The sequence below is a fragment of the Terrapene carolina genome, unplaced genomic scaffold (genome assembly GCF_002925995.2).
Source record: "Terrapene carolina triunguis isolate 2854851 unplaced genomic scaffold, T_m_triunguis-2.0 Scaffold194, whole genome shotgun sequence".
Lineage (NCBI taxonomy): Eukaryota > Metazoa > Chordata > Testudines > Emydidae > Terrapene > Terrapene triunguis.
In genome coordinates this window covers 1,859,450-1,877,847 of record NW_020664545.1, presented here as the reverse complement: position 1 = coordinate 1,877,847, position 18,398 = coordinate 1,859,450, and the positions used below count along the sequence as shown (strand labels likewise).

General features: G+C 41.3%; 1 protein-coding gene across 3 annotated transcripts in view; it reads right to left on the bottom strand.

Annotated features, from left to right (window-relative positions):
* Nucleotides 1-12,423, bottom strand: part of CRTC1 (CREB regulated transcription coactivator 1) — a 31,830-nt gene extending 19,407 nt beyond the window's left edge. For 2 of the 3 annotated variants that reach the window (XR_002908691.3, XM_024209848.3), the window contains exons 1-6: nt 12,312-12,419; nt 9,191-9,328; nt 7,629-7,690; nt 6,522-6,616; nt 3,110-3,195; nt 777-820 (exon numbers count right to left, since the gene is read on the bottom strand). Coding sequence is in view for 2 of the 3 variants with exons in the window: in XM_024209848.3 (XP_024065616.1) it covers nt 777-820; nt 3,110-3,195; nt 6,522-6,616; nt 7,629-7,690; nt 9,191-9,328; nt 12,312-12,329 (443 nt within the window). In the remaining variant the exon portion in view is untranslated. Of the gene's footprint in view, nt 1-776; nt 821-3,109; nt 3,196-6,521; nt 6,617-7,628; nt 7,691-9,190; nt 9,329-12,311 lie in introns of all 3 variants that reach the window. The other variant, XM_024209850.3, reaches the window with a different exon arrangement.
* Between the last annotated feature and the right edge of the window lie 5,975 nt (nt 12,424-18,398).

Here is an 18,398-nt window from a genome sequence, read left to right as displayed (position 1 = left end):
TGACAAAGACACACATCAAAGATAACTGCAAAGTTGTATCAGTTTTGAGTTATGCCTAGATTTGTGCACTGAATCCACTTTGTAGGGAGGTTCTGAGAAGTATTTAGCCAATAATGTGTCCTTTTAAAAAAAAAAAAAAAAAGTCCCCTCTGTGAAAGTTCATTTGTCAGGATTTGCTAGAGGCACCCCCAAAAATGCATCACTTAAGGAAATCAACAGGAGACTCAGGCAACCTCTCTGGCTCTTCGTGTATCTATTCCAGAATTATGCATTCTAGAGCATATCTAGAGAACTCAAAAAAGCCAGCGGACTTTCACAGTGTGTAATGTGCTTTCCTGATTATCTCAATGCTTTTTACAAAACGTTAATTGACGATAGCCCCCAGTTTTACAGATTGTGAATCAGGCACAGAGAGAGAAAATGATTTGTCCAAGTTCACACAAAACATGCCAAACTGGGAATAAAACTCAGAATTCTTGACTCTCCGTCTCCTGTTTTAATCACATGTACTCTGTATAATTAGTTAGAGACTGAATCTAGAACATTTTTTAAATGGTTTCATCATCTGGGTTATCATGGCCAAGCAAACCATTTTTCAAGGAACGTTAGCATTCATCACGTTTTCAGGGTTTAAAAGTAGCCTGGCTAACATTGTTTCATTGTCATTATAGAGGGAACCTTAATCAATAGAGCTTGTGGAACAGGAAGCATAGGTACAGGCAGTGAACTTTCTACATGCAGCCCTACAAAACCATATACCCCACTCCCAAACTTACTTGATTCCTGGAACTTCACATGATTTAGGCCTCGATGACCCTGTCTAAAATAGAACAGAAAGACACTGTGAAAGGCAGACATGTGCAAAACAACATTTAGGAAATAATTTGTTTAAAAAGATAGGAAACCTACTAAATGAAACAACCTAAGGAGAGCAGTTTCTCATGTGCTCTTAAAAGCCTCTTCTTGCTCAAAATTGGTGTTTGGTGCCACACCAAAAACTGATCTCAGCATGGACTTTAAACCAACTAAGCTTCAAAGTTCCAATGATAAACTAAACAAAATGAAGATGGAGCAAGGGTAAAACATCTCCTGCTTGAGTCAGCATGCAAACATCGGCCACGTCATTTTTCTTACTAAATCTAAGCCTCTCGCTCTACGTCGGGGGTGTCGACGTTAAATAAATGGAAATCTACAAACTATCACAAAGACGCTAATTGAGTGACAGAAAAGCAAGTAGAGCTTTAGAAAAAACCTTGGAAAGTACAAGACAGGTATATCAATAAAACTTTAATAGATTATCTCAGCCCTTATGATCTCCCACCTCACAGTGCCACACACCAAAAGCTCCACAGCATAACAACTTTCATACCAATGGAGGGGAAAAACGCAAAGCTCTCTAACACGGCTCCATGAGTCTGCAAGAGGGCTACACAGAAGTACTTGCTCCCCATATCTCCCAGCTCAGGATATAAACTCTGATCCCTAATGTCTGTTACATCAAGTATTTTCATTTTGATATTTCTGACTTCTCCTGTTCCATGTCACATTTTGTTTTCCTGAAAAGCTGCCTGGACAATTGCAGGGTACATTCTACCAAAACAGGATTGCAGCCTTCCTGATAAGACATCATAGTATGAAATGTTTTAATTACTGCCTTTGCTAGCAAATCTTCGTGCTAAAAGAACAGTTGTTAGAAAGTAAAAGCTCTCAGATGAGGTATAAAACTATGCATCCAACTGTCATAAACCAGACAGTCAGGCATCCATAGTACATCCAGAATACAAGTCCTACTTCTATCTTAGTGAGTTCCACTAGCTCAGAGAAACTTGCCTCCTAGACACTTTATGGACATGAATAATACAGTGGTAATCCACAGAAAAAGAACCTTACAGTCCTCCCAACAATGTCACTTTCAAGGCTTCTCATATGAAAATCCCATATGATGGCAGCAGTCACTTTGTATGATCATAAAGCAGAATTAGCTACTCATATAAATAAAAATCTGCATGTAATACAGGGAACTTGATTAACAACTGCACGCCTTTTTATAAAATATGCATACCTTTTTTAAAAAGGTTACATTTGCTAGGGGCTGACTGTTAAAACACGTAATTGCCAAGGTGAGCAGGGAGACCGTAGAAAAGGGAAAGCTGCCATGCTGAGAAGTCACAGTTACACTTTGAAAATACTTTAACACAGAGAACAGCTCAAGAAAATCATTAATTCAGCCTTGGTTTTGAAGAACTTCATGAACCAAACATCCTTTCCCAATTCGTTCTTTAATATATTTTTTAAAAATCAAAAGTTTATTAATATTCAATAATTCAGACCTGTTTAAACATCCAGATTTATGTAAGTATTAAAAAGATATTCAGATCTCAAAAGCAAATGCTACCATTGCTACTTCTATCTATCTAGTAACCAGGATGATGGGGGAAAATATGGAGACAATAGCAGCTCTATAGGAGCAAAATAACTGAAGTCCTGAATATTTACCATTTGTTTTACAAACAACAAAAATCTGATAACTGTTTTGGGTGCTGAAGTTGCCTTGAAAAATGCCAATTAGACAAATTAACAGAAAAAATGTAAACTAGGAGAGAGAGAAGAGGCAGAATGGTGAGTGGTAGAAATAAAAGCAGAGATACAAGTAGGGGTAGAGTGCATTTTATTTCATTACAGTGACATTCTGCATTTGAAAAGTCTTCCAAGACTCAAGTTTAGAATACAGTTTCCCCCGAGACAGTTGACAGCAATAGGCACAGAGATAGATATACTGCTCCCTGATCTCACTTTAGGTGGTTTGTTGCAGAATACAGAACTTCAACTCAAGTCTGAGCAAGCAAAGTTCATTTCAATTCAACATTATTCAAAATCAGCAAAGAGTCCTGTGGCATGCATCCGAAGAAGTGGGTATTCACCCACGAAAGCTCATGCTCCTATACGTCTGTTAGTCTATAAGGTGCCACAGGACTCTTTGCTGATTTTAGAGATCCAGACTAACACGGCTACCCCTTTGATATTATTCAAAATGTTTACCTAAACATATTTACAAAATAAATTGTCTGGACTAGAACTTTTGAACCTTACAAAGATTTGGCGTTTCTACCTTTTTAGTGTCCCATGCTTGTTTAGAGAGGGCTTTGTCTGTTTCAGATGTGCTTTCCTCCATTCCAGGGACAGTCAATAATAAGACTAGAAAACAGAATAAAAGTTAGCACATCCCAATATTATAAATCTGCTAAATCCTGCAGAAACAATATTTTTCAGTCAGGAAAAATTGTGGTAATTCTTAACCCTAAATAACCATTCCTATTCTCAACTGATAAATAAGATGTCTATTTCAGAATAAAACTATATCCAGATCAATTAAAAAAAAGCATTTCACCCCAAGTGTAGCTCATCAGCTTTCTAAGAAGCTATTTGTTTTTCCATCGAGGACCAAGAAAACTTTCAAAAGCATGTAAGTGACTTAGCCTAAGTCCCACTGACTTTTAGTAAGGCTTGGATAAGTACCGAAGTCGTTTTTGAAGTGTGTTCACTGCAGAGTTAACTTGGGTGATTACCAGACTAGCCCTGGTGTGAGCAGCCCTATGGCAAAGCCCTGACCAAGTTACTGTACCTCATTGGTGCTGCATTCACATGTGTGTATCATTTGGACCTCTGGGGGCATATCCCATGGATCTTGGTGCTGCAGTAAGCTAAACCACTCTATAGCTATGTCTACACAGGGATAAAAAAACCCATGGCTGGCCTGGGTCAGTGGACTCAGGCTTGCAGGGTTCAGGCTGCAGGGCTGAAAAATTGCTGTGTAGACATTCAGGCAATGGGCTGGAGCCCAAGCTCGGGGACCCTCCAACCTTGCAAGTGGAGCCCCATGACCGTGAGTCAGCTGACCTACCCCAGCTGTGGTGACATAGTGGGGTTTTTCCCAGTGATTCTTCCCCAATTAATTGTGAGAGAACTTGTGTGACCTTCTTGACACACAGGAGGAACTGTGGGAAGGTACTAGAAGACTATCAGCACTTGAATGATTTAGCGTGTGTCCTTACTGTACAGAGGGCAGGTTACCAGCCTGAGTGAAAGCTGTACCCAGGCTCTATAACCCCAGTTGGGCCGGCTAGGCAAGAGTTTAAAAGCATCAAGCCTGGGCGAGCGAGTTGTTGTATGTGGAGGGGAGAGGGATGTTAGGGGCAAGACGTAAGTAAGAGCCCAGTGAAGACATACCCTATATGCCTTTGAAAGTTTTACTCCAAATCTGATTTAGACTGCTCAAATCTAGATGGAGCACTGCATGCTGGGACCTGTAGTTTCCCCTTTGAGGCTATCCTATTTTTCTATCTGCTCTATTTTAAGTAAGTGATATGCAAGACTTAAATGCTTCTAGTGAGTTACCAATGTTGCCCCATTGGGGCAACACCTAGACATTTCCACTGGGATATGAGAAACTGAATTTATACTATTTCTGTGGTCCAGGACGTTTATGGGTTCAAAGTTGGGAACAATTTCATCGTGCAAGCAGCAAGGCTATGTCGCTATGCAGACAGAACATCCATACACAGCAGATTTCCATCTGCAGAAGCCTTTCTAGGCTATGACATATTACACTATGGCCCCAATCCAATAAATGCATCCATGCAGACTTTACAACCCAATTAGGTTCCATGCGGGCACAAAGGCCCACGTGCATGCCTCTGATTGTGGGATCAGAGCCTACGTTTGGAAATCACTGTATAAGTTTGCAGTACTATATAAAAGTTTATTTATATTGCATGTTTTATTGCTCACTAAGGTCTGGTCTATACTACCCGCCTGAATCGGCGGGTAGAAATCGACCTCTCGGGGATCGATTTATCGCGTCCCATCGGGACGCGACAATCGATCCCCGAATCGGCGCTCTAACTCCACCAGGGGAGGTGGTAGTAAGCGCAGCCGACAAAAAGCCGCAGAAGTTGATTTTGCCGCCGTCCTCACAACGGGGTAAGTCGGCTGTGATACGTCGAATTCAGCTACGCTATTCGCGTAGCTGAATTTGCGTATCTTAAATCGACTCCCCCCTGTAGTGTAGATGTACCCTAACAGTGGTGTAAAGAGTACATAATAGTAGTTACAATGGAGAATGTGTGTACTTGACTGTTATATATTTCCGTATTACTGTGTATTTCTTCAAGGACTAAAACAGTCATTTTTAGATGCATCTGTAAATCTCACTGCATAGATTAAAGGGCCTTCAATATATTTTGGAACTGATAATAGAAGCAATAACCAGCAGAGGGCACCAAAAATCATCAGTGATGCTTAATGGTTACTGCTACCTGTCAGTAGTGACATTAAGAACACCAACCCATTATTTCTAAACATTGGTCCTGAGGTATAAGACATTGATTATTTGCTACCCATAAGAACTGGAGAAGATCCCTCTATGGTGCCATATTTGAATTGCATCTCCATCATAGCTATTTGATAAATTTTGCACAAGTAGCTTACAATGGCTAATTTTAAAAATGGAAAGTGAAAGTTATCAAAGCCACCTCTAAATATTTAACAAAAGGCCTGGGTAGTTTTACTATTCTCCTGATCCCCAACACATGCCCAAAGGGAGAATCAAACTATCTGAACCTAGGTAATATTTAGAGTTGAGAGCTTGCACATTAAACGATCAGTGTTAACCGTCATGTGTTTTTCAATCTGAATGCTGGAAGTTTTATATTTTGACATAAGGTTGGTCTCTGGAGGAAAGTCCTTGAGAGCTGTTGGATTAATTTACTGGAAAGGAAATGTAGCAGTCCTAAGATTCTGAAGCCAGAATTCATTTCAAGAATTTGATTTTGTTTTGCCACTTGTTTTAATATTTTATGAGACTGCCAACTTGGAATGTTTGTCACAAGCCAGTTATCATCAACAAGTAACAAACTAAACAAAATGCCCAAAAGAAACCTTGCCAATTACAGCAATTTTCCCCAACAGAGTTACCAGTACTATTGATACCAGGGGGTATTAAATCTTGGTTAAAATCATCTGGAATATATTCTCTTTGTGAAAAGAGCTCTCGCTGTGACCTCTCGTACCCAAAAACTTGTTGCCACCAAATGATTGATCAATGTGAAATAACATTGTGATCTCAGTCCAGTTCTAAAACATGTCCATAATGCAAACCATCACTACAAACTGGAACTAGCTGGAAGCCCCGAAAGTAGTGCCAGCATAGAAATCATGGACTGCATGGACCAGGAAATCTAAACTACCTTCTTACTCTTGAAGATGGGCCAGGCCAAACAAGGCTGAAGTAAAATGGCAGGATAGAGTGTATGAGAAGCCTGCTCTATCGTTGATAATGCTCTACTTATTTTGGACGTCAGTCTCCAGAACTGTCATTGAGGCACACTTCTCCAGCACCAACCACATTTTGATAACTCCTACAGTCCCATTTATATGGGAAAAACATTTTTTAACGATTTCAAGTTCTGAAATGGATTTTCCATTTCCCCCTGCCCCACCCCACCCGCCCCCAAAGAGTTTACCTCTTTTTTGCTGCATGTCTTGTGACCCTCCTGAAAAGGACTCTTGTTGAGTTGGGGTCATTGTACTTTGATGCAAGGCAGAATCTGAATTGGTCCTGGCAAGAAAGCAAAGAAACCTGTTAGCTTTTTAAACTAAGGACGCTTATGAGGATAATAATCCCATTAGTCACATGGGAAATTCAGCAAATTAAAAGAAACCTGAAATACCACTTCATAATTGTAAAATATTACACTGGGATTATGCTGGGCAAGATTTCTCTGTGAAATGATCAGATAACTTTAGAGAAATGAATTTATTACGGGCTTATAGAGCAATTGTTTCAACAACACAACAGAGGAGGAACATCAAAGACGAACAAATGAATCACTATAGATAGAAAACCATCTGGGGTGTACTTTCACTGGTATCGTTGAGCCAGTGTATGGTCTCATAAAATAATAAGCAGCAGCACTTTTGTAGTTTAGAGCAATTTATAAACATTGCTTAAGCTTCACAGCATCTCTGTGAGGAAGATATTACCCACATTTTACAGCAATGGAAACGGACGAAAGTAGCCTGTCTTAGAGCCAGCATTAAACTGTGGGAGTCCCAAGATCCCAGTCCTCTACTCAAACCATGCCACTCTTGCATGATGTAGTGTCCTCAAACTGGTAAGCACAGCACACCACATAAGCACTTCAGCTGTCAGATGCAAGGGGCATGATGGTGGGGACAGATGACTACACATTCCTTGCTCACTGATTGCTTGTGAAGAAAGACCAGCCCCACTTCCAGTGTAGTGGTAAAAAACTAAGATTTTCTAACTCAGTAATTCTGAGCATCTTACCCCTCTATAGACGTAAGCCTGGGCAACTTTACATCCCAAAATCTAAGTATGCAGTGGCATACTTTACTTTAAAATATAGTCTCTTAAAAGAATCCATAAAGAGTTGAAAAAACATTAAGTTCTAGATTCAGTAAAAAACAAACAAACATGGCAATCCAGATTAACCTGAGTACTGTAAGCTGCCATAGGGAAAAACAAATGTTTCTTGCATTTCTAAGGGTTGTCACAGGATCTAAGACCTCAGACCAGAGACTAACGCACATGGAATTATGCCACTAACCTTCTCCAGCTTGTATCCGATGGAGGCGACAGATACACAGTGCCATACGGACAACTGTCCACGTGATTCAATTAGTTAAGGGGGAGAAAACCAGGAGCTTCTTGTTTAGATAACAGGCCCATTTGAAAGCTTTGAACAAGGAATAATTTAAGTTACTTTGGTCAGAGCCAATACACTCTAGTGAGAAAAGTGAAGAGCATTTCTTGTGGAGGTCATGCTGATTTTGGCATGACATTTCAAACAAAATATGCATGTTAATGGTGGCTTTGTATGTGCTGTAGGAAAGAGCATTCCTACTTAAAAATTCAAGCCTGACAATACAGAAACAAAAAATGCTTATACCTACTAGGGTGGAGTGGTATAGAGGGAGTCATTCTGAACAGTCAAATGAAGGGGTAATCACTCTCCATCTCCTTCTCAAACGTTTTTCTTGACCTCCTCCCATATAATCCTATGTTTTCCCTAGCCACACACAAAATGACTCCCTCTCCCTGCTCCCCACCACCACACACACACAGGCTGAAGTCTTCTCAGACAAGTAGGGATGGGCCATGAAATATGGCACCTTGCTAGGAGGACACAATTCAACCTACATCTTCAGATACAGTTTATTCCACCTACACATCTCTTCCGCCACCAGGCATACATTAATACTACTCCCTCCGTGTTTATAGGTTGTATCACAACTTTCCTCTGAAGAGAGAGAGAGAGAGAGAGAGACCACATAATGCCACTCAACTGGCCAGCAGTTGTCATTTTTGAGTAACAGCAGGATCCACCCTCATTTCCAATAACCACTCTGGCACTGGCATTTTTAAAGCTAGTCAACAGCAATAAGCTAATTCTGTTTTATGAAAGTCAGCAAGAAATAGTGCTTGGCAGATGCTGAACTCATATGAGCCAGCTTATATTAGAAATGGGAAGAAATCACCTGCAAAAAATTCGGTCCTGGTTCTGCTCAGTTTTGAAACAAGATTCAGACCCACCAACACTGCCATTTTGCACTTCTGTTGTAGTTTTCACTAAAGGATCTCAAGGCACTACCTAAGCCTCTCAACAGCTCTGGGAGGTAAGTATGTATTATTGTCCCCTTGTTACAGCTGGGGAATCTGAGATACAAAGAAGTGAAGTATTAGGATTTGTGAAAGATCGGACAGCCATATAGCAATAAGGAGACTATCCAGTTACATTACACTGGATAATGCTTCAGAACAGGCGATATTAACTGTCCAGATTTCAGAAGAAACATCCCCTGCAAGCAAGACAGTTGTCCATTATGGGTTTTTTTGCACCTTCGACACAATTCACTGTCACAGACAGGATACAAGACTGTGTGGACTTCTAATCTGAGTCGGCATGTTCTTATGCCCAAAGTCACAAAATGAATCAGTGGCAAAACCAGAACGGAACTCAGGCATCCCCCATTATAATCCACACTCAAGCTCTACAATGCTTGGGGTTTATCTGCTTGTTTATTTAAAGTAATTTGTAAACCAAACTTTAAATACAAAAAGTGCTGACGAAGGCAACATTTTAATGCCATGCCCTAAACCAAAGGATATCTGCCTTCCGTGTTTATCTACGGACAGCGGACGCCGGTGCGGTGACCCAAGGCGGTTTCTGTCACGATACACTCTGTCCACCAGGCCATGATGCCGAGTTGTCCTACTTGTATCCAGTCCAGATGACTGAAAAGGAGTCTAAGGGAGATAAAAAGTTAACAGAAAAATACATGTAGAAACCACCAGGCCAGAATCAAAATATCACAGCTAGGCCTGATTCTGTATGCACTAACAATAAACCTAACCGCTACGGATACACCAGCCAATCATCATTTGGGCAATGTCACTTTTTCCTTAAATGTAATTTTCATATACTAGACAAAACACAGTATATCTGGAGTGGAGAAGCACTGGAAACTACCTCCCAAAAGAGAGGCTAGTAATAGGGGGAGGCAGACACCAGCAGATCTCCTAAATTTGCACTATTTTTCCAACCTTTAAGTTCTACCCCATCTTTGAAACACCGGGAACGATAGAAATGAATAGAGTAACCTACGAACCTACTGCTAAATAGTGCATAAGTTACTCCTGGTGTATCATGCAGCATGCGTCCAGAAGGAACATGCTCACAAATAGAGCTTAAACTTAACTTGAAGACAAAAGATGCAGGAAGGGGATTCATCCAGTACACTGAACTATTTCAGATTCCTAACATTCACTTGATGCTCTGTAGGAAATGTCTCTCTCAAGGCATTTTTTTCACCCCCTCTTATCAGCATCCTAATTATCTTAAGACAATGACAAAATAAAAATATCAAAACAAGAAATTTTTGCTAACAAAGATGATTAAAGCATCGAACATTTTAAAATTGAATTTACTTTCTAAAAGTTTCATTTAGATTGGGCAGCCAACTAGTCTGGTCAATTCCACTCTATGGATCTTATGCTTTAGAAGAATGTATATGCCACTAGAATTTTTACTGCTTGGCAACAGGTTTCCCAGAACCTGAAGCTGCTGCAGACAAGACTTCCAAGCCATCTCACTCTAAATCCTCTACATTATCACAGTGCAAAGCTGCAGGAAAACAGAACGCTCAGCCTCCATTCGTACATCAAGGGCTGTCCATGAACCACGTGGGAGAAACTGGGCACTCCTCAACTCCTTGCCAACCGTAACAGCTTTGCTGAATCCCTTTGCTCCATCTGTTTGGAAATCCTAAATTTGCTCCTTCATTCAGGTCCTGCAAATACAGTATACTGTCCTGTCTGCCAAACCACAGAGCCATCTTGCCATTACACCGCCGGGCACGAGGGCTTTGGGGTGCAGGCTACTCCGGGGCTGTGGTGGGGAGAGAGGACTCCCCCCAGCCCTCTCTTGCAGCAGCAGCTCGGGGACAGGGGAGAGGCGCCTCTCCCGTGGCCCCAGCAGCTCCGGCGGGGCTGGGCTCGGCCGAGGAAGGGGCTCCTCTCCCCAGCTGGCCATGGCAAGTCCAGGGCAGGTCCGCGCTGGGGTTGGCAGGGAGAAGCGCCCCGCCCCGCCGCAGCCCTGAGCCCCTGCATGGGGCTTAATAAGCAGCTGAGGGGCTTAGAGGGAACTTAGCCAGGCCTGCATGGAGAAGACCCTGGGAGGCAGCCTTGTGATATAGTGAGAAGGAATTCTGCAGAGCTCGAGCGGTGAAAAGTGGGCAGAGGATTCATTCTGGGGAGGATGGAAGAATTTTTGTTCCTTTGAGTTGGGACATTATTACCCTAGTCTAGGGAAGACAGGAACAGAGCACTTCGAAACTGTAGCACTTGGCATTATGTAAAACTTTTAAATACACAGAACACAAGCAACCTAAACAGAGAAAATTAAATGAGATTTTAAAAGTTTTCAAGTTTTAGTAATATGGGATATTAATCAGTAACAAGGGCAAAAAAATGCATAACTAGGACTGTCCTGATAATATCTTTTAATACAGAAGCAAGCTAAGTAGATTTAGTATATAAACCACAAATAATGAAATGAAACAAGCCATCAGTTTCAGGCATAATGAGAAAAATAATCTCAATAAAGGAGTCATTTCAAAAATTAGCCAGAGTATAACAAAACCTCAGTATTAGCCATATTGAAGAATGGGGCCTACTCAGAAGTGGACGTTTAGTCACAGGACATTTGATTAAAGGATTTTACCCCCTCAAAAAAAAGTTGCCAAGAATATACACCCAATTCCACAAAATATTCATTCTGTAATAGACTCACCTCCCACCCACATCTTATTCTGTGGCCAGGATTATTTTATCCAGTGTGTGTTTTCACTTTTGCCTTTAGACCGTCACCCCTTTGGAGACGAGTCCCATGATAAGTCCAATACTGGTCACACTATCAATAAGGCCCTTTGTTTTTCTTTTTTTTACTAAAAACTTTTACAAAAGCTATTACATGGTTTTTACCAATTTTGACCAAATTATGGACCACTCAAGTATGTAAAAATACTTATGTTAAGAAAATCTAATATATTAAGTAGATGCACTTTAGTTTATGTATAGAGGCAAGGCTGTCTTTTAAAGTAAGGCAATGTCATGGCAGATATATATACGCATGCGCGTGTATGTACAGTTGATGTACAGTCCATGAAATAAACCACAGCATTAATCTGCTTATACTTTCAATATGCTTGCTTTTCTTTATTTGTTGCTCTTTTCCTTTCTTCCTATCCCCCAATATTTACCCAGGAAACTGTGAAGTTAATTTTTTTAACTGTTTTTTAAATTTTTTGTAATAAACACCAGTAAATTCCCAGAAAATTTTAAACAAAATAAAAACTGAAAACAAAGGGCCTTGCCTATGAACAGTCCTATGCAGATGCACATGGGCACTATAACCATTAATAAAGCAGAGTTACCGTTTGGCAGCGTGCATTTATATGTGGCACCAATTGTGAAAGATGTCCACAACCAGAACGCAGCAGAACTATATAAACCAACTTCTTGGTAACATGCATATTTTTCCATAGAGCACTATGTGCTTTTTATACCTTAAAATTACATCATTTAGGACTGAAACCTTAATAAAGTGATGCTGATCGGCAGAGGTTATGATTCTGTGCTCTGGGCCTGTTATCAGCCTTGATTGTACAGTCTCCAGTTGAAGAAAGTCACAGCACTGATTTAAAATGTATAAACAGCAGCTGAAGCTCACCTGGAAAGGCAGGTCCATGGTACTGTTCCCAATCTGATTCACATTTGGCAGTGACCCTCCATAGTACTGCCCACGACTCTGTCCCAACTGCAAATACTGTGTTTTCTGTAACTGTAACTAAAGAAATAAGAAAAAAAAAAGGATGATTGGAACTAGGAGAGGTACTTAAAAAACAACATTCATTGCATTCTATTGTGCTTAAGTTCAGACATCACCATGAACAGCTTCCATCCCAAACAGTGTGAAAGGAAAATTGACACCAGCTCACAAATAAGTTTAACTATGAAGAGTAAGACTGAAGATGACAGCTTGCCAATTCTGCTTGACAAATGATAGAAAGTCAGCTTTGTAATCACAGTGATCACATGCAAGTTTATATCAATAAATTATGTGAAACCATAAGGTATTTCTCACCCACTACACTAAAGAGCTAGAATTTAAAGAACTTGCATTAATCTGATGTTTGACCATGTTAATGCCAAAATTAGATATGAGTTCAAAGAGCTCAGATATATATGCAACAAAAGCATTCTCATTTAAAATACACCTCTACCTCGATAAAATGCTGTCCTCAGGAGCCAAAAATCTTACCACGTTATAGGTGAAACCGCATTATATCGAACTTGCTTTGATCCACCGGAGTGCGCAGCCCCACCCCCCCAGAGCACTGCTTTACCGCATTATATCCAAATACGTGTTATATCAGGTCGCATTATATCGGGGTAGAGGTGTATATGTATTTCTTTAACAAAACTTGCAAAGTTTTCGGCATTTGTATTTGAACAGAATTAGTCAGTCTAAATTGTAATCTTATGCTGCGTAGGAAATCCTCTTATTGTCAGGGCACCAGTTTCTTAACACTGGAAAAGGCTCTTTAGACAAGATGCAGATAGCTCTTCGATTGAAATTTTACATTCTGGACATAAGAGGAATTCCTCACTATAACAGACTTATATGAGTGTAAACAATGTAACACAAATAGCAGTTTTAAGAAGGCAGGAAACATCTTATTGTCAAATGTTAAATGACAACACACTAGCTGAAAAACATTTTAGCATGTTCTACATGTTTATCTAACCAACGACAGTTTTTGTGAAGAGATAAAGGAGATAAAGGAAGCTATGCACATGGAATTAAGTAATCTTATTTTCACTGTTATTCCTTCTCTTTTCAGAGAACTGTCTGTCCTTAACCACTTTTGATTAACAGAACCTGCCTTTTAACAAAGTTTTAAGTGACTGGCTCTCTTTTCAAGATCAGAAAATCTTGCATCCAAATCATATTTACCAAGTTACTAACTCCGTTTTCAGTCATTTCTCCTCGACCGCTGTACTGCTTTTGCATAGCAAACTCAGATCTGATGTCACAGTGCCACCATGTCCTTCTGATAGACTGACCAACTGGGGGCTGGGATCATTTAAATGCGACAGCTTTGATGTTTTACTTTCCGAAAAGTAAGAAAGGCATTCCTAGATTGGCAGTGATCATTTGTTTAAAGAATGTTTGATCCTTGGACTAGAAGCACTGTGGCGTGTACATCAACAGATTTCTCATTTTCACTCACAAACAGATCCTTAAGCCATTCTCTTGGAATCCCGGGATTTCAGAGAATGAGGTTTGGAAATGCCACTAAAAATCTGGCATCCCCAAAGATCAGTTGTTTACATGTTTGTTTTTCCTTTCTTTTGAAATGATAAAATGGGACCTATGATCCTGCCTTTAAAGGCTATAACAAAGACTATGGGGTTGAACAAAGACATTTATGTCATGGCAAGGAATTTGTTTCCTCCTAAAAAGTTGAAAAATGTTACTATCAAGAATTACTCAGATAAAACAGTAATAATGTGACCAGGCCTCCTGAACAGTTTTGAATGTGCGCAAATTCACCAGAGGATAATCATGACTGAGGGAGAAAAAGAGACAGATCTGCTTGTATTATGTCTGGCTCTAGACAGTGTTCTCAGGTCGCTCAATTTCACAAAACAGTGAATTCACTCTCAATAGACAAACGTGCACACGGATATGATAAAATCCAAATCTTAGAGTACAAATCTACTTGTCCCTTAATAGTGAGCACTCTACGAGAGCCAGCAATTTTCCACAACCCAGTTAACCCAGATCTCTGAACTGTTTTGTTTGAGGCACTAGATTAATCTGACAATGTATCAGACAATTTGCAGATCTAAGCTCAATCATAGAAATTTGATTGTCAAAAAGGCACAAAAACTATGCTAGCTGTTTAGAGCAAGAATAAAGATATGATGTGTTGACTGTGATTGAGGCCTATTGTTTCCTCTTCAGTTGAGGAGCATACACACCAAGCAATTTTTTACAAATGGCTTCTTTTGTGGTCACACCGGCTCAGGAGTGTACAAAATAACAAAGCTCCAAATCTACCCCAAGGAAGAGACCTAAGTGAATTGACATATTTGGAAGGAAAAACTATCCTCTGACAGTCTTCAAATGAAAATTTCTAATTATCAAACACTCCTCTCCAAAAGCTTTGCTGGCAAAGGGTCATGGACTTCCTTGATGAAGTACCACAAGAGTCCAGAGAATAATTAAAATCTTTAATCAGAATTAGCGGCTAAAACCTCACTACCAGTGGCAGTAGACTCTGGATACTGCACACATTCAATGACAATTGCAATAACAATGAGGTGTGCGTCCTGGTTACAGTCTTCCAGTATCTCATGTGAGGTTTAAAATGCTACTAACAATCCACCTTTGGAAGGGTCAGAACTATTTAGTTCAAAGGATGACACTTTGCACACTCTTGATAGGACGTATTGTGGCCAGAGTTTAACTGAGCTGATCCCTAAAGACCATCATTAACTGGCATCACCAGTCTTTCTGGCAGAGATGTATGTAATTTAGAGAGAAGTTTGAGATTTTTCACTCATAGCCTCCACTGGAATCTTGAGTGTTTCAGCTAAACTTTTAAGAAGTCCTGAAGTGATCTGTAGTCTGGAGCTGCTGAAGTGGACGGAGTTACAATCTCATCAGGTGAAAATGACAATACTGCAGCTGGGGGAAGATCATTTTGATGAAGTTGTTCCTCCTCAGAAGTGTGGAACTGCTATGAGTCTCCTGTGCACCATAAGGTTGCTGTTCTGTGAGAGTTCTGATGGGTTCTATTTGCTCTGGTCTCCATATAGACACGTCTTCTGAGCTATTGAAGGTCCTGGGAGCCCAACAAGGGCAAGAGTGTGCACTATAAGCAAACAGTGTAGTGGGCCAGAGAAGGGAGGGGGGCACCAGGCTGAGTGCCTCCCCTTGTGTGCTCTGCTATCCTGAGATACAGAATCTTTATCAGATGTGAAGTGGGCTGGAGAATCAGACGGTGAACACACCTTACTCTGATTTGAGAGGAATATTCCTTTTCCTAGTTTCCCTGTGCAAGGGGAATGATCTAACAGGAGTCCATGGGCGGTCTTTCCCTGAAACCCTAACCAACATAGAAGCACATACCAGTACTGATAAAGGGGCTCTCACTGATTGTGTCAGTAATTGGGACTCTGGAAAATTTGACACTACTAAATCCCCCCGAGCCATAAAGCTCAGTGCCAATGTGATCAGTACCATCAACACCAACTCAGAGGGCTTCAGTACTGGAACAGGGGTTATTGAAGCGAGTGCTGACAGAGACTTGAAGCTGGTGCCAAGACCCCTAAGGGTGGTAATGCCAATCTAGTATGGTTAACCACAAGGGGCTGCTCTTTGTACAGTACCAAAGAATACAGACATGCTTTAGGATGTCAAAGGAACTACATTTATGCCCTGAACTACCCTTAGAGACTGGGTGAGATGATTTCTGTCCTTTCTTTGAGGCTCCATGAAAAGGTGATCTTGCGTTCCCTACAGGAATGATGGTGTCTCCTATCCTTTTTTGATGAAGATTTTGGAGCCAGAACCCTTGCCAAAGGAATAGATGAGGCAGACACACCCATGGCATGGTAGCTGCTGGTGCACTTTTTGAAGAAGACAGTTCCAAAGCTGGGGGATCCAGCATACCCAGATCCTATGCTGGTCTCATATTTAACTAGCAGGAACAGCTTCAACTTCAATTTTGAAATAAACAAATAGAGCATTTGTTCATGATGTGTCCCTCACCTACACAAAAGGCACTTAGAAAGGCCATCATTAAGGGAAATGGTTGTGTCACATGAGAGATTTGAAATTAGGAGATTTCTGATCAGCCATAAGGACTGAAGACCCAGTATTGGGTAATTAAAGCAATATAAAAAGATTCCCAAATGAAATTCAACACTAATCCTAATACTAACTACATATAACACTTACAGTAGGAAAAAAATGAGGAAAAAATAGCTAGAGTATAGACACCACTAACCATCTCTCAGCCAAAGATGGTGAGAAGGAACTGAGAGGCAGCTGGCCCTATTCAACCCTTTTATGTCCTCTGAAGAGGGGCACAAAGGCAGTTGGTGGCAGGCTGTAGCGGGGTGGACACCCGCTCCTGCCCTGAGGGGTTGGAAAAGCCCTGCAGAGGGCTGGGGCAGGGCAAGGTAAAACCCTGGCTGATTGGGGGAAGTGGCTGCAGCTGGGGCCATGCCCCAATCAGGCTTCAGCTGGCCTATATAAGAGGCTAGGAGCCAGGAGCTCAGCAGTAGTCTCTCTCTGCCTTCAGAGAGAGAAGGGCCTGGCTGCAGGGAGCTAGACAGGGTACCTGTAGTGGAGCAGGGCTGCGGAAAGGCTGAGGAGCCGGGGAGCTCCAGCCTGGAAAGCCCCAGGCTGCGGCCTAGGAGAAGGCTAAGGGGTACTGGGGGGTTGCAGAGGGCAGCCCAGGGCTAGGCCAAGGCAGCAGGTCCAAACCCAACCTTGCCGATGATGAGTGGCCTATACTGCAGTCTGCCCCAGGGCGCGGGGGCTAGATGGTGACTGGCAGTGGCCTGGTGCTGAGGTGAGGTGGGGTTAGTGGGTGGGGTTTCCCTTGGGAGGGGAGACCTAGCGTGTGTGTGGGTATTGCCAGAGGGCAGCACCCAGGGCAAGGGGCACCGGGGTCCTGGGAGGGACACAGAGGCCAGAGAAGAGGACAAGGCGGATCACCGGCCTGCAGAGGGCGCTCCAGAGGCTGGCGAGCTAATTCCCTGGACACCCAGCAGGAGGCGCCGCAGGGGTGAGTCCGGACCCTCTACACAGGCCAATGGGCACTGCTGGTCCTAAGGTTCCAATCTTTGGCACATGGAGCATATATACACCAAGAGTGGAATACATAACGACAGTCACTCGAAGAAGAAGGAGGAAGAAGAATAAGGAAAGATACCCTCATCTGGCCACTTCCTGAAGTTACTCTGTATGATCAGATGACGCTGTCAGCTGACTGATATTTTAAAAGTTTGAGGAACATTTTTATGCTCCAAATATTTGCCTGAAATCAAGAAAATGCAGTTCAAGTCTTCTGTGTGTGTATAAACCAGACAAAAAGCAATGCAAATTTCCCTGTTATGATTTGTTAGTGCTCTAAACCTGTAACTTGTCTTAAGAGGGATTGCTTAGCCTCCATGATAAGAAGCAAGTTAGATCGGAATAGATACTGGATGCCAACAGAGCAAATTCTTCCTCCTTTTTCTAATCAAAATAACACCATCAGGGTATGAACTTTTCAACTATATGCACAAAATGTAAATTAAAGATGCAATCCCAGAAACAAAAGAGAGGTTGGACTCTTTGAAATACTCTGATCATCATTCTTGAAAATAAAAGGTTGCTTTAAACAGCGTGAGATTATTCTCAAATCCTTTCATAGTTCCCATGGTAACTCTAGTTTGGTCTACTGAGATTAAATGAATGGAAGTTTTCTATTTTGAACTCTTGGGACTTCATCAAGATATTTTACTTTCTTGGTCCAAGATAACAGAATCAACTTATACTGTATGTTTCCCATACCTATACTGTGTATGAATGCTAGCTGATGTCAGTTTGGGCACAAGACTGACAAAGGATAGTTGACTATAATGCTGCATATTCCAGCTACTTCTTCAGAATACGCTTCATGGTAAGAAAAGCTTTTGCTTGTTATATTTGAAGGGGGAGAGGACTTGGCATTCTTGTTTGGGAGAATTACAT